We start from the raw sequence: 23,440 nt of genomic DNA, 5'->3' as shown, positions 1-23,440 counted from the left end.
TGCGAGCGGGAATTGGCTTCTCTTATATATACAGTGTGTTTTCTGGGAAAGTGGCTAAATCATTTGTTCATCCAGTCCCGCTTTTTTAGACCTCCCTTCTCGGTTGCCAATGTTTTTACTGTTCTCTGGGGACGCACAACCCTGCTGTTTTGATATGCATTTTGGGGATGTTTTAAAAACGCATGTTCGTTTAGCTCCAGAGTTGCTAAAATTAGAAGTGTCAAATGTTGCTTTTTTTCTTATCAGCTTTGCTTTTTAGGTCATGCAAAGAGCTAGGCCTGCACAACATACAGTTAACGCCAGAATTATTACCCCCTTGTATATATATATATTTCCCAATTTCTGTTTAACGGAGAGAAGATTTGTTTTTCTAATCATAATAGTTTTAATAACTCATCTCTAATAACTGATTTATTTATCTTTGCCATGATGACAGCACATAATATTAGACTAGATATTCTTCAAGAGACTAGTATTCATCTTAAAGTGACATTTAAAGGCTTAACTAGGTTAATTAGGTTAAAGTTAGAGTAATTAGTACCTATTTTGTCAGCATATGCTCATTCTGAAAATGTAGCCCTATATACATTTCTGGAGATCGCAAATTATGTAGCCAGAAGTAAGTATGGCTGCATTTCGTCTTTAAAACGAATGCTTCGGGTCAGTATGATGCCGTTCCGTTTCGTGCTTACCAGCTGACTGCTTACCTCTGTATGGACGGCTTTCCTGCTGTTACCAGTTTGTCCAGTAGCTCACCATGTATGCCGGCAGACTTGAGACACGGATAGGAGTTGACTGCATCGACGGGGTCCGAGTCTGGCGAAGAACGGTTCCAGAAAGCGGGAAAACAAAAACAAAAGCCAAAAAATAAAATAAGCAAGTAAATAACAGGGTGAGAATGTGATACAATCTGAAAACATGGTAAAATCAGGCGAGGGCTTTTCTTTTTCTGCAATATTTTTTTTAACTTTCGGTTGGGTTTAGGGTGATTGGATTGGAAGTGGGTGATCGGTGCTTTGAAAACTCTATAGGTTGGGCTTAGGGAAGGAGGAGGGTGGGTCAGTCGATCAGTCAGTCAGTCATTCAGTCAGTCGACAGCGGCCTCTGGTGGATTTATGTGAGAACAGCACCAGTGAATGGCACTCTCAAGAGAAATTTGATATCTGAAAAAGCGCACACAGCTGCCTCTGGTGGATTCATGAAAAACAAAAACTGCAAAGAAACGTAGCTCCTGGGATGTATTTCGCGATCTCCAGAAATTTAGACAGGGGTATGTATCAATAATGAGCCTGGGTTTTATAGTTTGCATGTTTTTTTTTAAAGAACTGTCACTATTACGCATTTAATAGCTTAAGAAAGTATCATGGTTGTAGCTTCAACAAAGGTTTTGTGTATATATATATATAATTATTTATATGTTGAAGACTACAATGCAAGATAGCGCTGATTTTTTAGTCCTATTCCAATATCTTGGACATTTTTCTAGACCAGAAAAAAAACAAACCAAAATAGTCTGCCAATAGGGCAAGCAAAATAATGATGTTTTTCCTTTTGATATAAGATTATTTTGCTATGTATTCATCAATGGTAAACATCAACAGGGATATACCTATGTTGTGTTGATTGGAACAATAAAAACTCTCACAGGTTTTGTGTAATAACCACTGTCTAAAATAAATAATAATAAAATGCACATTTTTATATATATTTTGTTGAATCTGTGGCTAATCCATATAATATTGTTTAAGCATTTTAACTTTATATGTTTTATATGCTCATATTAACCTATAGAACCCAGGCTCATTCTGAAAACGTACCGCTACAGACGTTTCTGGAGACCGCGAAATACGTCCCAGCGGCACGTTTTTCTGCAGTTTTTGTTGTCACAAATCTACCAGAGGCCACTATGTATGCTTTCTGAGAGCTCAAATTTCTCTTGTCACTCGCGCCTGTTGTTCTCGCATAAACCCACCAGAGGCCGCTGTTGACTGACTTTTTGTCTGACTGAATGACTGACTGACTGACTGAGCGATCGACTGACCCACCCACCCCCTTCCATAAACCCAACCAATTTTATCGATTGACCCACCCACCCACTTCCCTAAACTCAACCAACACATTTCAAAAGCAATCCAGAAAAAAGAGAAAAGCTCTCGTCTGATTTTTACCACATTTTCAGATTTACCACATTCTCACTCTGTTATTTACTTGTTTATTTTATTTTTTGGATTCTGTTTTTGTCTTACCAACTTTCTGGAACCGTTCTTCACCGAACTCGAACTTCGTGGTCAACTCCTCTCTGCGTCTCAAGTCCGTCTACATACATGGCAAGCTAACAAACAAACTGCTTACAGCCGGAAAGCCGTCCATACGGAGGTCAGCTGGCAGCTGGTAAGCACGGAAAGGAATGGCATCACACCGCCACGTAGCGTTCATTTAAAAAAACGAAACCCCTCTGGCTACATAATTCGCAATCTCCAGAAACGTCTGTAGGGCTACGTTTTCAGAGTGAGCCTATGTTGGACCTATTTGTTTGTGGGTAAAAAATGAACACTTTTTTGATGATTCTCCATTTGATATAAAATCTCCATTTCCATGTACAATTCTGACATGATCTAATTGTTGCACTTTACAATAAGGTTGTATTAGTTACTGTTAGTTAACATGTTTACTAACATGAACAATCAATGAACAATACATTTATTACACTATTTGATCATGTTAGTTAACCCTTGTGCACTCTTCAAATGTACTACCTTTAGTCATGTTCAGGATGAAAACATCCACTGAATTGAACTGCTGTAAAATGCCTTAGATCAGTGGTTCTCAAACTGTGGTACGTGTACCACTAGTGATACGCGGGCTTCCTTCTAGTGGTACTGAATAATGAAAGAAAGAAAAAATATACCTTTAACTCTTTGACGCAAACGGTTACACTGATGTGATCAGCACCGGCTGTTCCCTGAAGCATATGATCACATCGGTGTGCTTAGAATGTGTACTTTAGTCATCAGATGCTAAAAATCAAGCCGCTTTTGGCGCAGAGCCAGAGGAAGAGGCGCGTGGCTGTACCGCTTGCGGAGCAGATACGCGCTAGAGAACGCTTTTGCAGACCTGTCCAAACTCACAACGTGTTAAAAAAATGTGTGTTCTTAGTTGTGTAAAATAATGTATGTTTTCTATATATAAAGTTATTTGTTATATGTAGCGTTTATTTTGTAAAGTTTGTTTCGTTATCCAAAGGTGGCTTTCGGTTCAGTTGTTACCTCAGATTTAGGCTAATTAATCTAGATGTGATTCAAATGTCGAGGGACACAAGTAGACTCCTGGCCTTGGAGCTGGAATAATTAAAGAATCAGAATCAGAATCAGAAAGAGCTTTATTGCCAGGTATGTTCACACATACGAGGAATTTGTTTTGGTCACAGAGCTTCTACAGTGCAACAGGATAACAGAGACAGGACAAAAAACAGATAATAAATATATTTAAAAAAATTATAATAATAAAATAAAAATAATAAATAAATAAATAAAATAAAAAAATAGAAGTAAGTAGTGAATGCAAATATACAGATTGACAAGTGTATGTTCGTGTTTATTACTATATACAACGTCATATGTGCAGCTGTTATGTGCAAATTGGCATGTAAAGTGTGTTAAATAAGTGTATATGTGTATAAAAGTGTATGGCAATAGTGATGTTGGTTCCGCAATTATTATCATCAAGTGTTCATGAGATGGATTGCCTGAGGGAAGAAACTGTTTCTGTGTCGGGCTGTTCTGGTGCGCAGTGCTCTGTAGCGTCGACCAGAAGGTAACAGTTCAAAGAGGCAGTGTGCTGGGTGTGAGGGGTCCAGAGTGATTTTGGCAGCCCTCCTGCTTGCTCTGGATAAGTACAGTTCTTGGGGAGTAGGAAGGGTTGTATCAGTGATTCGCTCAGCAGTCCGAACTATTCGACGTAGTCTAAAGTTAGTCTCTGTGTGCGGTTAACACAAACTCCATTAATTAATCTGCCTCGTCATTATGGTGGTACTTGCTGAAAAAACTTTGAGAAGCACTGCCTTAGATATATATATTTATTTGCATAAATCTGTTAATCAACCTCAGTCCTGATGAAAACGACTAAATTATTTAGAAAAATACAGGATTTTAACTCTTTAATTGGCAAGTTTACTAATGAAGTCACTGATTTGGTGAAAAAAACACACAAAATGACATAATTTCAATATAAAATTTAATTGTAGACTGATTTTTTTTACCAGTCGTGGACGTGTGAACGCAGGGACGCAACTGCAATTTTAGTGAGGGGTATGCGGGTTCAAGTTTTGCCCCCCCACCCCCCCCCCCCCCTTCCTTAACATGCTTTAAACAAATACATTTAGAAGTTCTAAACACAACTTAAAATATATGAAGTAGTAAAAGTATAATTACACTAAGCATGTGATGAGTCAAAGAATTACATCTCATCCCACCCCAAATGATTTCATTTTCCTCACTAAATGAGTATAGCACCTTGATATGCCTTGCTTTTGTATGACATTTGTCAAAACAAAATTATATAGATCTGAGAGTCCTAAAGGGCAACATAACTTAAACATGCAATCACTTCTCAAATGCTTACTGTGAGAGGTGTAAGATTTGTCTTTGCATGAATTATTGACTGAAACTGCAATTACACCTTTCACAAAGTTAAATAAAAAAAGACTGTTAAATGTTTAGTGTAAAAAATAAACAAAGACAAACTGCCCTGAGATGTTCTATTTTATCGCCAAACTTTTTTGTAACTAAAATTAAAATAGTTTTGAGCAAAAAACATTACCAAAGGGGCCGATGTATCTATATGATACATACACTGTAAAAAAAATCCGTAATTTTACGGTTTATTTCCAGCAGCTGGGGTGCCGGAAAAAGAGTAAAATAATAGCCCTTAAATTACAGAAATGTACCGTAAAATAACAGATATTAAATTACAGAAATGTACCCAAAATTTTAACTTAAGCAAATTTCTGTAATTTAATATTCTTTATTTTACGGTATATTTCTGTAATTTAACGGCTATTATTTTACTTTTTTTCCGGCACCCCAGCTGCTGGAAATAAACCGTAAAATTACGGATTTTATAATATATAGGGGAATATAATATAATATATAATTTATATAGGGGAATTTTTTAACCCAAATATTAGTTTCAATTTTTTTATCCAGCTGCAATGAATCAATCAAATGGTCAACAGAGGGGGAGGGGAAGTATGATTATCTTTATTTAATAAAATACAATAATATACTTGTATAAAATGCACGCAAAATAAATATTTTAAACTAAAAATATTTATTTATTTTGATTATTTGAAACTTTTAGTAAGGATAATTTCAAAAATAGTTTTGACACAATGGCGCCCCCCCATGTGTGGCGCCCCTATGCGCCGCATATACTGCATACCCCGTTTTTGCGCCTCTGTGTGAACGATTAGTGACAACATTAGCTTTGATGTATTGTTAGATTTTCATTTTTCCCCCTTAATTTACTGTAATTCATCAATAACGATTGATGACCAACTGAACTTCTCTGACCAAATTTCTAGAACTGCTCGATCTTGCAGATTCGCACTCTATAACATCAGAAAGGTCCGACCCTTCCTATCTGAACATGCAGCTCAACTCATTGTTCAAGCTCTTGTTCTCTCCAAACTGGATTATTGCAACTCTCTACTAGCCGGGCTTCCAGCTAACTTTATCAAACCTCTTCAGCTGCTTCAGAACGCAGCAGCACGAGTGGTCTTTGATGAACCCAAAAGAGCACATGTCACTCCGCTACTCACCCGTTTGCACTGGCTGCCAGTTGCTGCTCGCATCAAATTCAAAGCTCTGATGTTTGCTTACAAAGCGACCTCTGGCTTTGCTCCTTCTTATCTGCTCTCACTTCTGCAGATGTATGTGCCCTCCAGAAACTTGCGTTCTGTGAATGAACGTCGCCTCGTGGTTCCATCCCTAAGAGGGAAGAAATCACTTTCCCGAACACTCACATTCAATCTGCCCAGTTGGTGGAATGAACTCCCTAACTACATCAGAACAGCAGAGTCACTTGCTGTCTTCAAGAAACGACTAAAAACTCAACTATTTAGTCTCCACTTTCCTTCCTAATCTGTAACTGCCTCTCTGGCTATACCACTAACTGTGCTCTCTCTCAAAAAAACAAAACAAAACTTACATTACTAATGCTTTGCTTCTTAGACTTCACACACCTGAAACTTGTCTATAGCACTTGTTCACTGCTGCTCTTATAGTTGTGTAAATTGCTTCCTTGTCCTCATTTGTAAGTCGCTTTGGATAAAAGCATCTGCTAAATGACTAAATATAAATGTAATGTAAATGTACTGTTATTGGCTGTTTTTGCTCTATTGACTTCCATTATAATCACATTTAATGGTGTGTAAATACACAGTCTTTGTTTTTGTTTACTCCATGTAGTTCTGGGAGCTGAGATGCATGTTTAGATTTTCTCAGACACATCGAGGTAAGAGGGCAAAGGTCACTCACACACTCACAGACACACACACACACACACACACACACACACACACACTTTAATTTGCTTTTATACTCCGAATAAAATCCAGAAACTAAGCTCTTTTTGCACAGGCCTATCTAAAGGGTTAATGGTGCCAACTGATGATCAACAGTAAAAATTACAAATTTTACCTCTTCCCAACAGGGACAAACATCAACAATCTAAAATGCATGATTATATGGTGTCATGGCTTTGCAGTCAAAAAACTATGCTTATAATGAAAGTCAATGGGGCAAAAACAGCCAACAACAGTAAATTACGGAGAAATTTTAAAAAATCAATTAAAAAACAATGTCTCAAAGGCAATGTTATTTCACATGTCCAAGACTGTGATAAAAGTTAAAAATATAATCCAGTCCATGATTACTTTTTATATCGGAAATGGGTCATTTTGTGTGTTTTTTTTCACCAAATCATCGACATTATTTGTGAATTTGGCAATTAAAGAGTTAAAATCCTGTAATTTTCTGATCATTTTAGTAGTTTTGATCAAGACTGAGGTTGAATAACAGATTTATGAAAAAAAAAAAATATATATATATATATATATATATATATATATATATATATATATGAATCTGATGCATATGGATGATAATAACGCATTAGTCAATGTTAATAAATACTGTTCATGTCAGTGAATACATGAACTAATGGAAGCCTATTGTAAAGTGTGAGCGTCTGTTAACATGGATCTGGCTGTTTGTGTGTTTCTCAGGAGAGGTTTTGAGCCTGATGGATGATCTGTTTTCGGGTCTGGGCTCCTCGTGTGTGGTTGCAGGACGGAGAAATGCTGAACACCCTCATAATATGATCTATTCGCTCGTCTTCAAGTGCCTGGAGCCCGACAGCCTATATAAGTAAGTGTTGAACAAAGGATCTGTTTTTTTTTTTCTTTAATCATGTCACAGTTGTTGAGAAACTACATCCAATCCACCTGTTTAAGGCACTTATTATTTCTACAATTAAGTTTGCTGGTGTTGTAAGATAAAAACCATAAAAATCTGAAATTATGTTAGTATCTTTAAAGCCCTTTATCAATAATCCTTTACAATTATCTTTGACATTTAATATTGACTTCACGTCTGAATTATGTCAAAGATCACATCATGTAGTTCAAACCTTTTGTTTTTTTAGCCGAAATGTATTATTATCATTATTATTTTTTATTTGTGCTATTATTATTATAATATATATTTAATATTTAATAATAATATAAATTATTAAATAATTTTAATTATTAATAATAATAGTTTTTATTAATGTTATTATTCATTCATTCATTCATTTTCTTTTCGGCTTCGTCCCTTTATTAATCTGGGGTTGCCACAGCGGAATGAACCGCCAATGTTTTACGCAGCAGATGCCCTTCCAGCTGCAACCCATCAATAGGAAACATCCATAAACACTCATTCACACACTCATACACTCTGGACAATTTAGCCTACCCAATTCACCTGTACCTGTCTTTGGACTTGTGGGGGAAACGGGAGCACCCGGAGGAAACCCACACGAACATGGGGAGAACATACAAACTCCACACAGAAACGCCAACTGACCCAGCCAAGGCTCGAACCAGCAACCTTCTTGCTGTGAGGCAATTGTGCTCCCCATTTCGCCACCATGCTGGCTTATTATTATTGTTATTATTATTTTTATTATTATTATTATTATTATTATTATTATTATTATTATTTATTAATTTATTTATTTATCTATGTATGAATTAATTTATTTGTTTGTTTGTTTTTTATTTATTTATTTGTGTTGTTATTAATCTATTTATTGTTTTATTATTTTTTATTATTTATTATTATTGTTGTTGTTGTTGTTGTTGTTGTTGTTGTTTTCAAATTTTCTTTTGCTATTATTACAATCATTTTATTAATTAGTTTATTATTTAAATTGTATTATTGTTATTTTTTTGTTATTATTATTACTATTATTATTATTATTATTATTATTATTAGTAGTAGTAGTAGTAGTAGTAGTAGTAGTAGTAGTAGTAGTATTATTATTATCGATATTATTATTATTGATAATTATAATAATAATAATAATAATAATAATAATAATAATAATAATAATAACAATAATACTATTATTACATTTTATTGTTTTTATTATTTATTTATTAATTTATGTGTTATTATTATTATTATTATTATTATTATTATTATTATTATTATTGTTGTTGGTGTTTTAATGATAATTATTATAATTTTATTTATATATTATTTTTTTATTGTTTTTCTTATCGTTATTATTATTATTATTATTATTACATTTTTATTTTTTATTATTTATGTACGTGTTATTTTATTATAGTTTTTTTATTAATAATGATAATAACAAGTTTTTATTGTTATAATTGTTTTTTATTTATTATTTAAATTTATTATTATTATTTTTTTATTACTTATTTATTGATTTTATTTATTTATTTTGTTTATTATTTAAAATTTATCATTATTACTACTATTATTATTATTATTATTATTATTATTAAATTGTAACGATGCAGGAAGCTCAACATTCATTTACAAGAGCGAGCATTGCTGTGTCAGAGTCTTTCCAATGGCATCATTAGCCACTGTGACTTAACAGAAGTATTTGTTCTGGTGGTGTGGCATTTCTGTGCCACATCCTGTTTTTGGTTCTCCTTCAAGGCAGACGTCTTATTTGTTTGTATTTTTTTGGGACCGCAGACAAGTCTTATTAACATCAGTGCATTGTGGGCTCAATGGCACCAAGTTTTGCCATGAAGAATTATCTAGCGTTTTAATATGCAAGTCTTCCTTGTCTTCAGCCGGATTCATTTCAGTCAGAAGAAACAGACTTTATTTTAGTACGCACACCACAAGAATGGGAGAATATTTCTGCAATAAATAATATTTCTTGTAACTCAGTGTGGGATGGATTCGAGCTGAGGGTACGTTTACATGGCAGTGATTAAAAACTGACATCCTTTGGGTTTTTCAACTTTGATTACAGGCGACAATGTTCTCAAAACAAGCCGGCATTACAACAACACTCAAATAGACTCAAGAAAACAACTAAGTGAAGTTTCATAAACTACTTTTGAGAGGAGCACGTGATAAGATTGAGCATGACTGGCTGCTCATCAATAATTAGTAATAATCCAATCGGAGAGATCCTAATTTACTATAAATGGATCATTTTCTCCCTACTGCTCTATCTTTGTTTTGGAAGAATCCCCCCTTCCACCCCATCTCCTCCTTTTCCTCCCTTTTCTAAAGGGGAGCTCTCGAGACCTACCTGATCTCGGATCTCCTGATATGCTTATCGACCGGGCGGGTGCCCTGGGCTCAAATATCTCCGAGCTCAGGGTTCTCTCTCGGGACAGCATGCCAAACCTGCTTTAAATGCTAAGCAAATCTAAGTGGGAACGCTTGAAAAGCACTGTATTTAGCAAACCAGACAAGAAGTGCTGCTTCAATGCAGAAACCCTTTACACCTGTCTGTGTTTTTAGGTACATTTAGATTTAGTCATTTAGCAGATGCTTTTGTCCAAAGCGATTCACAATTGTGGAGGGATTCAGCCATTCAACAAGATAAATTCAGTCATTCAAGAATGAGGAGTTATTAAAACATAAGAAACATGACGAATGATTAAATATTGCTTCTGCCACTTTATTAGGTACACCTTACTAGTACCGGCTTGGACCCCCCTTTTGCCTTCAGAACTGCTTTAATCCTTTATGGCATAGATTCAACAAGGTACTGGAAATATTCCTCAGAGATTTTGCTCCATATTGACATGATAGCATCATGCAGTTGCTGCAGATTTGTTGGCTGCACATCCATGAAGCCAATCACCCATTCCAGCACATCCGAAAGGTGCTCAATTGGATTGAGTTCTGGTGACTGTGGAGGCCATTTGAGTACAGTGAACTCATTGTCATGTTCAAGAAACCAGTCTGAGATGATTCAGACTTTATGACATTGAGCGTTATCCTGCTGATCAGAAGATGGAGACACTGTGGTCATAAAGGGTTGGACATGGTCAGCTACAATACTCAGGTGGGCTGTGGCGTTGACATGATACTCAATTAGTACTAATGGACCCAAAGTGTGCCAAAAAATATCCCCCACACCATTATACCACCACCAGCAGCCTGAACTGCTGATACAAGGCAGGATGGATTCATGCTTTCATGCTGATGATGCCGAATTCTGACCCAACCATCCGAATGTGGCAGCAGAAATGGAAACTCATCAGACCAGGCAACGTTTCTCCAATCTTCTATTGTCCAGTTTTGGTGAGCCTGTGTGAATTGTAGCCTCAGTTTCCTGTTCTTAGCTGACAGGAGTGGCACCCGGTGTGGTCTTCTGCTGCTGTAGCCCATCTGCCTCAAGGTTGGACGTGTTGTGTGTTCAGAGATGCTCTTCTGCAGACCTCGGTTGTAACGAGTGCTTATTTGAGTTACTGTTACCTTTCTATTGGCTAGAACCAGTCTGGCCATTCTCCTCTGACCTCTGGCATCAACAAGGCATTTGCGCCCACAGAACTGCCGCTCACTGGATATTTCCTCTTTTTCAGACCGTTCTCTGTAAACCCTAGAGATGGTGGTGCATGAAAATCCCAGTAGATCAACAGTTTCTGGAATACTCAGACCAGCCCGTCTGGCTCCAATTCAATTCAATTCAATTTACCTTTATTTGTATAGCGCTTATACAATGTAGATTGTGTCAAAGCAGCTTCACATAAAAGGTCACAGTAAATTGGAACAGTGTAGTTCAGTTTGTAGTGTTTAAGTTCAGTTCAGTTTAGTTCAGTTCAGTGTGGTTTAATAATCACTACTGAGAAGTCCAAACACTGAAGAGCAAATCCAACGATGCGCAGCTCTACATATCCCGAACCATGCAAGCCAGTGGCGACAGCGGAGAGGGAAAAAAAACTTCACTAAAGGCGGAAGTGAAGAAAAAAAACCTTGAGAGAAACCAGGCTCAGTTGGGCACGACCATTTTAATTTCTCCGCTGGCCAAACGTCTTGTGCAGAGCTGTAGTCTCAGTGGCGGAGGCTGGAAGCTGGCCTCAGCGAAGACTCGTCTGTCTCTGGAGTGTCACAGGAGTCAGTCTCATGTTCTCCACTCCTCCATGACCATCACAGAAGCTGCTCAGGATTCGGCCAGCTCCAGGATATGGAAACCTTGGGATCATCTCGTCGTTGGTCTTGTATCGAATCAGTGACTCTCCATAGTCTGAGGGCCTCGGGAAGAGTATCCCCAGGTGGAAATGGAGAATAAAGAGAATAATTAGCGTAGCTGCTGTTCATAGTGTATATCAACAAGATGCATAACCTGTGTGGAAGCCCCCTAAGTGGTGCACTAAGTGTATGCTTTACTGAACAGATAGGTCTTTTTGAATTGGGAGAGTGTGTCTGAGCCTCGGACGTTATCAGGAAGGCTATTCCAGAGTTTAGGAGCTATAAATGAGAAGGCTCGACCTCCTTTACTCGACTTTGCTATTCTAGGTACTACCAGAAGCCCTGAGTTTTGAGACCTTAAAGAGCGAGTTGGATTGTAGCGAGACAGAAGATTGGTTAGATAAACAGGAGCTAGATTATTTAAAGCTTTATATGTAAGAAGCAATATTTTAAATTCAATACGAAACTTAACAGGCAGCCAGTGTAAGGAGGATAAAATTGGGGTGATGTGATCAAATTTTCTAGACCTGGTAAGAACTCCAACAACCATGCCACGTTCAAAGTCACTTAAATCCACTTTCTTTCCCATTCTGATGCTCGCTTTGAACTGCAGCAGATCGTCTTGACCATGTCTACATGCCTAAATGCATTGAGTTGCTGCCGTGTGATTGGCTGATTAGAATTTTGCGATAACAAGCAGTTGAAAAAGTGTACCTAATAAAGTGGCCGGTGAGTATATATTTTAACACATTTAACATTATTTAATATATTTAACATTTGTGTAATTCCAGTGGTACAAATGATAATGAATAACAATGATATATGTAAATTATTAACTATTTGTAAATAACAGTTGGCGTTTCTGTATGGAGTTTGCATGTTTTCCCCGTGTTGGCGTGGGTTTCCTCCAGGTGCTTCAGGTTTCCCCCACAGTCCAAACACATGTGGTACAGGTGAATTGGGTAGGCTGAATTATCCATAGTGTAATGTGTGTGAATCAGAGTGTATCGGTGTTTCCCAGTTATGGGTTGCAGCTGGCAGGGCATTTGCTCCGTAAAACATATGCTGGATTTGTTGGTGGTTCATTCCGCTGTGGCGACCCCAGATTAATAAACAGACTAAGCCAAAAAAATAAAATAAATGAATGAATTACTATATATACTACTATATAATACTATATAATACTATATATTGGCATTACTTCCATTTTAATGTGGCTCAGCAGCTTTATCCACAACATGAGTTCTCTGAGATACTCAAATATTACATGAGTTGTGTATATTCTGAAGCACAGCATAAAAACAATGGTCACACTTTAGTTTGATGGTCCGTTTGTTGACTAAGTTACATTGCATCTACTTACCAACTAATTCTCATTAGATTATAAGTAGACTGTTAGGTTGGGGTTAGAGTTGGCATGTACTTGTTTCTTATAGTCAGTTAAATGTGTGTTGAAGCAGCAGTATCAGCAGATATTAAGCAGACAGCCTACTAATACTCAAATGCACCATCAAAATAAAGTGTTACCAAAAAACCTCTTCAAAATTAGACAAAACCTTCAGATCTTGCCAGATATTAGTGCATATATTTTGTCCTTTTCTTAATGATCTGAAAACCTATAATTAATTGTCAAGTCTTTGCTGACTTGTCAACATGTTGAGCTCTTCTAAAAGTGACTGAAAGTCTCCGACAGCAGGTTGATGAAGGGCAAAAAGACGAGCCTTTCCGCCATAGCACAGTCCAAGCCTGTGATTTATACGATATTACATCTTTACAGTTGCACTAACTCATTCAAGCGCAGCTGGAATGGATCATCAGGTCAGCTGAACAGTTTAAGGATCTGTATCTTGGCGTGCACATTTAGGAGAGTTTGGACTTAAAGTTCACCCCGGGGCCAGCGGTTTTAATGCGGGACAATAAACCTTGTCTGTCACACTGATAGAAAAAAACAAGTAGCAGTTCATTCACTTCCATCCTTTGGCTTAGTCCCTTATTTATCAGTGGTCGCCACAGCGGAATGAACCGCCAACTATTCCAGCATATGTTTTATGCAGCGGACGCCCTTGCAGTTGCAACCTAGTATTGGGAAAGACCCATACACACTCATTCACACACACACACACACACACACACACTCATACACTACGTCCAGTTTAGCTAATCCAATTCCCCTATAGCGCATGTGTTTGGATGGTGGGGAAAACCGGAGCACCCGGAGGAAACCCACGCCAACACTGGGAGAAAATGCTAACTCCACCTAGCCAGGAGTCAAACCAACAAACCATTTTATTATATATATATATGTATATATATATATATATATATATATATATATATATATATATATATATATATATATATATATACTTACGTTATTTTATTTGTTTATTTTTTTGCCAGCATTTAGTGGGCACTAACCATTAGAGTCAGATAATAGATTGCATAATTACTGCAGACTGTATTTCCACTCAAGGCAATTTTAGTAGGATCCTAAAACCGATATGAAAGCTGGCAGCCGGCCTATGTTGAGGCCATAAAACTGGGCTGATGTGATCATATTTCTTGGGTCTAGTAAGCAGTTTTAAGCAATCTGTGTTTATTTATAGCCATCAGGACGTCCACAGAATAGTGCATTACAGTTATCCACTCATAATGCGTACTCATGTTTGTTACGCTGTTTTCTCCTGAGGCCTGTTGCACAAAGCTGGTTTGGGTTTTTAACCTAGTAAGTTCAAGTTTGAGCTCCCAGTCTGTGCCTTTTATTTTATTTTATTTTATTTTATTTTATTTTATTTTATTTTATTTTATTTTGTTTTGTTTTGTTTTGTTTTGTTTTAAACCATTTTATTCATAGATTTTTTATTTGTTTATTTATTTTATTTTTTTATTTGATTAAATTAAAACCCTTTTTATTTATTTATTTAAAACTATTTAATTATTTATTTATTAAAATTAAAACCTTTTTTATTAATTTATTTAAATCAAAATCCTTTTATTTATTTATTTAAAAACATTTTATTTGTTTATTTATTAATTTATTTTAAACTATTTTATTTATTTATTTATTTGATTAAATTGAAACTATTTTTGTTAATTAATTAATTTAAAACTGTTTTATTTATTTAGGTATTTACATTAAAACCATTTTATTTATTTATTTAAATTAAAAAAAAATTATTTATTTGTTTATGTATTTATTTATTTTAAACAATTTTATTTATTTATTTATTTATTGATTAATATATTTATTTATTTAAAATAAATCAAAATTCATTTATATAAAACCATTTTATTTGTTTATTTATTTAGTTAAATTAAAACCTTTTTATTCATATATTTATTTATTTGTTTATTTAAATTAAAACTTTTTGTTTGTTTGTTTGTTTGTTTGTTTGTTTGTTTGTTTGTTTGTTTGTTTGTTGCTACCCCAAATTAAAACCCTTTAGCACTAAACACATATTTGAGTCAAAATATTTTGCTGTTAATAGTTTATTCATATTAATGCATAACATTTATTTATATATTTTCTTAGTACATATTCAAACGGTTTTGAATTGTCAATTAAAGGTAATAATTGTTTAAATTGAAATAAATATATTGAAATATGTAAATTATGTTTTATGTTTTAAGCGAAATTTATTCATAAACTAATTTCGAGAGGATCACATGCTTATGATTGACCACGGCTGCTCCCGCATTAGCTAACTCATGATTTACTAATCAGATGATCCCTAACTCACCATAAATAACCAGAGTTTCTTACCTTATCTTCGCCTTGAAGAATCGAGGATCTTATCAGCATGCCAAACATGCTTTGTAATCAATCCTTAGCTAAGTCTGAACTCTATTTAAAACATATTTAAATTGAAATATATACATATCAATTGTCTTTAATATACTGAATGAAGCTCTTGAGCAGTTTGTGAACCTCCTTTTTAAAGTCTGTTCATGGACTTTGTCGTAATATAATATTTTCTTTAAGTTGCCAACAATTATGAATTCATAAGTTTAACATTTTATAAATCAGCAAGAGATGAAAAAGGCATATTTAAAAAGCATTAATTAGACATTGAAAGTATTTTCCAAAGCAAACTTGGTTTTAAAGATTTTTGACCAAGTCTCTGAGCTAATGCAGGCGAGGAATCAGATGTGATATATATTGAGTCTTGGGGCTTTTGGAAGAACAAATCCTTCCAACACCAATCTAATGGTCTATTGTGAATTGATGTGGTTTGGACTGGTTAAAGTTTGCTAAGTGTGCTATTAATGATTCTTTAAATTGTGTTTATGGAGTGTTTTTTTTTTTTTTTTTTTTGGACCCAGTCAGGTGATAAAACTGCATCGTTATGAACAGTTTCGGTCTCTTGTAACATAACATCTCAGAACATGGTTTTGTTATGAACGGGATGAACCTCTTCAGTGTCCAATCGTATTGATTTATCTGCTGGGGCGCTAAAGAACGTTGTGTACATTTAGTTCTTTGCTAAATGTTGTGTGATTTTTCATCTTATTGCCATCTTGTTCCGCACCAATCTTTCCAAGGGCTTTGGTTGTCATTTAAAGGAATATTTATGTTGCCAGAAATAATAATTTTGGCATTAATTCTTATATCAACATGATATACACTGCTTTTAAGATGATTATTTTGTGAATCTTAAAATGAATGCTGCTCTTTTTTAATGCTACGTCCTGCAAGCTGACTTAAAAACAAACTCCAAAAGTCATAAAAATATTATCGTAAAAAAATTAGGTTATGTGATATGTTCCTGGAAACCATAGCTTTTACTACATTACTACATTTAGCAGATGTTCGAGGTACAAATGTGGAATATGAACTGCTTTTGAATAAAAGTAATACATTAATAACCTGCATTTACTCTAACAAACAAACACAACACTGATTTAATAGTATTTAATTCTAAATTGAGTGTCATTAATCAACAATTAGGGATGAATAGAGAATAAGCAAACATAAACTCACCAGCCAGTTTATTAGGTACACCCGTCCATCTGCTTGTTAACACAATCTCTAATCAGCCAATCATATGGCAGAAACTCAATGCATTTAGGTGTGTAGAGATGGTCAAGACGATCGGCTGCAGTTCAAAGCGAGCATCAGAATGGGGAAGAAAGGGGATTTAAGTGACTTTGAACGGGGCATGGTTGTTGGTGCCAAACAGGCTGGTCTGAGTATTTCAGAAACTGCTGATCTACTGGGATTTTCACGCACAACTATCTCTAGGGTTTACAGAGAATAGTCTCAAAAAGAGGAAATATCCAGTGAGCGGCAGTTCTGTGGGCACAAATGCCTTGTTGATGCCAGAGGTCAGAGGAGAATGGCCAGACTGGTTCCAACTGATAGAAAGGCAACAGTAACTCAAATAAGCACTCGTTACAACCGAGGTCTGCAGAAGAGCATCTCTGAACACACAACACGTCCAACCTTGAGGCGGATGGGCTACAGCAGCAGAAGACCACACCAGGTGTCACTCCTGTCAGCTAAGAACAGGAAACTGAGGCTACAATTCACACAGGCTCACCAAAACTGGACAACAGAAGATTGGAGAAACGTTGCCTGGTCTGATGAGTCTTCATTTCTGCTGCCACATTCAGATGGTCGGGTCAGAATTTGGCATCAACAACATGAAAGCATGGATCCATCCTGTCTTGTATCAACAGTTCAGGCTGCTCGTTGTGGTATAATGGTGTGGGGGATATTTTCTTGGCACACTTTGGGCCCATGAGTACTAATTGAGCATCATGTCAACTCCACAGCCTACCTGAGTATTGTTGCTGACCATGATGGCTACTCACAGCAGGATAGCGCAATATGTCATAAAGCCTGAATCATCTCAGACTGGTTTCTTCAACATGACAATGAGTTCACTGTACTCAAATGGTCTCCACAGTCACCAGAATCAATCCAATAGAGCACCTTTGGGATGTGGTTGAACAGGAGATTCAGATCATGGATGTGCAGCCGACAAATCTGCTGCAACTGCGTGATGCTATCATGTCAATATGGAGCAAAATCTCTGAGGAATATTTCCAGTACCTTGTTGAATCTACGCCACAAAGGATTAAAGCAGTTCTGAAGGTAAAATGAGGCCCAACCTAATATTAGTAAGGTGTACAGATCAAATGTAATTTTGTTGCCTTTGCATTTAGAAAGATCCTCTGGTTTAGTTTTGACCTGTGTCCTGATTGTGTAATATTATAACACCTTATATTATAACTTCAAGGCCATTCAAAAGTTGAATCTACACTGTAAAAATCTCTCTCTCTCTCTCTCTCTCTCTCTCTCTCTCTGTATATATATATATATATATATATATATATATATATATATATATATATATAATTATTATTTTTTTGGATAATCAAAGTTGCGGCGACACAGTGGCGCAGTAGGTAGTGCTGTCGCCTCACAGCAAGAAGGTCACTGGTTCGAGCCTCGCCTGGGTCAGTTGGCGTTTCTGTGTGGAGTTTGCATGTTCTCCCTATGTTCACGTGGGTTTCCTCCGGTTGCTCCGGTTTCCCCCACAGTCCAAAGACATGCCGTTCAGGTGAATTGGGAAGGCTAAATTGTCCATACTGTATGAGTGTGTATGGATGTTTCCCTGAGATGGGTTGCAGCTGGAAGGGCATCTTCTGCGTAAAAACATGTGCTGGATAAGTTGGCGGTTCATTCCGCTGTGGCGACCCCGGATTAATAAAGGGACTAAGCCGAAAAGAAAATGAATGAATGAATGAATAATCAAAGTTGGATCATGTGTAGTTCATTAAAACATAAGATGATAGCGGATGTAATGATGTTAATTTGTAATATTCTGGCTTTTCAGACATATATAATGGCATACAGGGTCATGAGAAGTGATCTAAAAAATTAATTACAGACTTTTAAACCATTAAGTTGTGCAATTTAATTTTTGTCCAAGTTCTGTTCAAAGATTAAGAAGAATCTGGTGTTTAGTCATTATTAAATCAGCCTTTACAAACAGAACCGTTTTAAAAATGACTAAACAATCTGCTTAAATAAACGGCACAGTGTACAGTAGTGGTGAAACTTTGAAAAGAGACCCTGAAAGAACGATCCTTTGAGGCAGAATAAATCATGACATCTGACACAGCGAAGCATGATAAACCTGCTATGACCCATACCGTGAATTATGAGATCCCTGAATTATGCATATGCTCAGAGGTTCAAGGTCCAGATCTCCATTTAGCTGTGGACTTGCTCGTTGGAAAGCCAAAACAATTCATAAACTATATCTTAGGTACATCTATCTTCTGCCTTGTCTCCTCAACTACGTTTGATAGCTGTTCTGGTATGTTTCACAGTTTGTGGGAAGATTTGAAAAACAAACCTTTCGTAGTGAGGGAAATATTCATTATTTGAGCTACTAAAGCTCTCTCTACGCCTTGAAGGCAACCTGTTACAAGATCTTTAAAAGTTGCCATTAGACCTGATTTCTGTTTCCTGAATGGTTGATATTAAGATTAACATACCGATGGGGTACACTGCGAGCATTTTACATTCAAAGGTATTTGAAGAAATGTGTCTGTGATTAATGATAGAGAAATGTTTGCTTCAAAATCTAACAAGCTCTAAATCATCAAACTGCTCAATTGCAAATTTTCAAGCACAAACTACTAAAAGTCATGAGCACTGTTTGAGGAAACCCAGCAGGCATAGGATGTCAAAAATACGTCAGATTGACTTCGTACCCCAACATCATGCATTTTGTTTGGAAATGAAAACGGGTTGACGTCAAAACTCAACGTCTGGCCGATGTCAATGTCAAACGGCAAACCTGAAATCAACCAAATATCAACGTCTAATGATGTTAGAGCTTGACGTTGTGTGGACGTTACCACTATGACGTCTATCAGATGTCTAATTTTGGTTGCCATACCTGACGAATAAATGTCAGTATACGGCAATATGATGTTGGTTTAAGATATTGGCTTGATGTTGGATTTTGGTGACTTTCCAACACAACATAAATTTAATCAAATATCAATATCATTTGACGTCGTTATAGGACGTCAAAGTAGCGTTATCCTTAGATGCTGGCTAGACAATGAATTTTGCTCACCTGGCATCATGACCTAAATCTAACCTAATAGTAAACGTTTCATATCAAGTTTAAATTACTATGATGGGTTGGGGGGTTGGGGGTCAAATTCTGCATAGTCAAATAATAAGAAATCAGTATATGAAAATGTCCATAACATTAGCCTCAGACACCAATGTTTCCTTGTTTTCATGTAAATTCCCTGAGTGTAACAGGCCCATCAGAACACAAAGCAGACTGTTGCGTGACTACTTTATTTATTAAAATAGCTTTTTGACGAGTTAAGTATTATATTGCCCGTGTTCAGTGTATATCATGCTGTGCATCTCATAAGTAGGCTCACTCACAAATGCACAGATCGCAGGAGTTATCATATATCACGTATTTATTTACAAAAAGTTCTTACTCTAGGAACTCGAACATCAAACACAGGTAGGACACTGAGATGTGACAATACAATACCGGACAATGAACGAATTGAACTCAGGAGTATAAATACACAAGACATGACTGAACTGAATACAAACAGGGGAGAGACACAGGATGAGCTAATGAAACTAATGAATGGCGGGAAAACTGAACAAAGGAATCACATGACAATAACAGAATGCAACACAACAGAATGAACACAACAGACACATGGCACATGACACGACGAAGACAGCAGACTGACAGTGTGTATGTGTGTGTGTCTGTGAGAGCTGCACAGCAGAGCTCAGAGCTCATTAATATTCAGGACTGATCCAAATATGGTCAATTGTGGATCTTCTGGTTATAGGGGTATTTATGGGCTAATAAAAGAGCATATAAAATCAGTCCTGATTAATCTAGCTAACAATCTTTTAGATGACTTGGATTTCATTCATTCATTTTCCTTCAGCTTAGTTTCTATTTCAGAAGTTGCCACAGCGGAATGAACTGCCAACTATTGCCCTTCCAGCAGCAAACCAGTACTGGGAAACACACACACACACACACACACGCACACACACGCACCCACACTCATACACTGTGGGGAATTTAGTTCATCCAATTTACCTACAGAATAGTGCATGTGTTTGGACTGGGGGAAACCGGAGGACCCGGAGGAAACCCATGCCAACACAGAGAGAACAGGCAAACTCTGACTTGGATTTCAACTGTTGTTGAAATAACTATCAAAACTGATAAATGTTACATCAATAATACTGTTCTATATCTGTTTATTACTGTGAATGCATTACAGTGAATCTAAATACAATGCATTGAATCTGTTTCTGCATACAGTAACGTGACTTGCTGCTGCGAGAACTCGATTGCATTGCATGATGCACATTTGCACTATGAACACTCTTATATTTTCATCCACCAATTCGCTGTATTACAATAGCAAGCATTTTTTTCAGATTGTCAAAATCTATTTCTCGCTGTTATTATTGTCACATCTCAGTTTGTTCTCCTAGAATGATGGTGGTGAGTTTTGAAAGCAGTTATTCATCATTGTGATGGTGTCAGCAGCGTCTCAATCAGTTCTGGATTGCCAAAAGCAACTCATTCAATGGCTGAACTATAAGAAAATAAAGCGAGAGAGCGATGTAAAACGTGTCAGAGAGAAAGGGATCATTCTTGGAAGACTATAGGGGAATGTGTGTTTTGACATTCCCAGCGATGAGCCAGACCACTTCTCCTTTGTTCTCCTGTTTGATCTTTATCACTGCCAGTTGTTCGCAGACTTGGAATTGGGTTTAAATGGCATGTGACACCATGGAGTATTCAGAACGTGATAAGCGTAGATGGCAGCACCAATAACATGCTAACATTTAGACACATTCAAGGTTGACTTTGACGTTGACGCTGGAACATTTCCATTGCACAAAAGGTTCTGTCAATTAAAATATTCCTGACTCTATAGTCAATAAACATATTTCAATACGTTGCATTCATTGTATTACATTCCATTATCCTGACAAATGCAGAATCAAATGTTTAGTCTTTAAATACACATTAGTGAAGTTTATTTATAAAGTAATTTCCAGAGGATCATGTGCTTATGATTGCTTGCAGCCGGTCCTACATTATTCAGTTTATGATTCACTAATCAGACGATTCCTAAACCACTATAAATACCCTGAGTTCCATATAACAGCCATCTTCGTTTTGAAGAATCCCCCCTTCCACCCCTACTCCTCCTTTCCTAGATGGGTGGCACGGTGGCCCAGTGGTTAGCACTGTTGCCTCACAGCAAGAACGTCACTGGTTCTAGTCCTTACCAAGCCAGCCAGCGTGCAGAGTTTACACGTCCTCTCCATGCTCACGTGGGTTTCCCCCGGGTTCCCCGGTTTGCCCCACCGTCCAAAAAACATGCAACTTAAGTTAATTAACTAATCCAAATTGGCACAATAGACATGCTCCTAGTAAGTAGTTATCTTTTAAGAGCAATCGGCAGGGGAGGTCTCGAGATCTACCTGAGCTCAAACTCCCCTCTTGCCTTGCAAACGGAGGGGGAGCCCCGGGCTCGGGGATCTTACGAGCTCAGTTTAGGGACAGCATGCCAAACAAGCTTTATAATCAATCATCAGCTAAGTGTACACTTTTGAATCTGACAAAATAGTTAAAGTATCTGCTGAGAATTTTTTTTTTTAAAGGAAACCTAACACGCACAGTTTTGGCCAAGCCTGTGTTAATCTCGAGTAACTATGCACTGTAAAAATGCAGGGTTTCACACAATTCATTCATGTTGTCCGAACACAAATCAAATAAGTTAACATGACAAATTTAAGTGGATTGAATCCAAGAGTTTGCTCTGAGATATTGCTTGAAAATATTAGCTAGTTTGGCATTCTGTCCCTGGAGAGAACCCTGAGCTCAGAGATAATTGAGCCCAGGACCCCTGCCTGGTCGATGAACATGTAAAGTGGTACGAGATCTGGTCGAAAGCTCCCCCTGGTAAAGGAGGAAAAGGGGAATATGGGGGGGATTCTTCAAAAAAATGAAGGGAGTAACATTAGACAGGCTATATATAGTGAGTTTGGATTAATCCAATTGGCTTACTAATAATTATGGATGGGAGACCAGCAACGATCAATCATATCAGAATCAATCATGTCACGTGTTCTAAATGCTTCAGAACTCGTTGGACGGTGCTTCTCAGTGCAGATGGAGAATGACCCAAAGCATACTGCAAAAGCAACCAAAGAGGTTTTGAAGAGAAAGAAGAGGAGTGTTATGCAATGGCCAACTCAATCACCTGACCTGAGTCTGATTGAGCATGTATTTCACTTGCTGAAGAAAAAACTGAAGGGATAATGCCCCAAGAACAAGCAGGAACTGAAGACAGTTGCTGTAGAGGCCTGGCAGAGCACTGCCAGGAATGAAACCCTGTCTCTGCATTCCAGACTTCAGGCTGCATTTGACTACAAAGGCTTTGCAACCAAGTATTAAAAAGTGAAAGTTTGATTTATGATTATTATTCTGTCCAATTACTTTTGGACCCTTAACAAGTGGGAGGCACATATGCAAACTGTTGTAATTCCTACAGCGTTCACCTGATTTGGTGATCAAATTAAAGCTGACAGTCTGTAGTCAAAGCACATCTTGTTTAATCTTGTTTAATTTCAAATCCATTGTGTTGGTCTGTAGAACCAA

General features: G+C 36.8%; 1 protein-coding gene across 1 annotated transcript in view; it reads left to right on the top strand.

The window, feature by feature from the left end:
* LOC130228738 (astrotactin-2-like) overlaps positions 1-23,440 on the top strand; it is a 544,402-nt gene that overhangs the window by 503,086 nt on the left and 17,876 nt on the right. The window contains exon 16 of the mRNA XM_056457174.1: positions 7,286-7,427. Within this exon, the coding sequence (XP_056313149.1) occupies positions 7,286-7,427 (142 nt within the window). The remainder of the gene's footprint in view (positions 1-7,285; positions 7,428-23,440) is intronic.

This window comes from Danio aesculapii, chromosome 5 (assembly GCF_903798145.1).
Source record: "Danio aesculapii chromosome 5, fDanAes4.1, whole genome shotgun sequence".
Lineage (NCBI taxonomy): Eukaryota > Metazoa > Chordata > Actinopteri > Cypriniformes > Danionidae > Danio > Danio aesculapii.
Note: the sequence above shows the minus strand (reverse complement) of the source record. Positions and strands in the feature narration are given on the sequence as shown.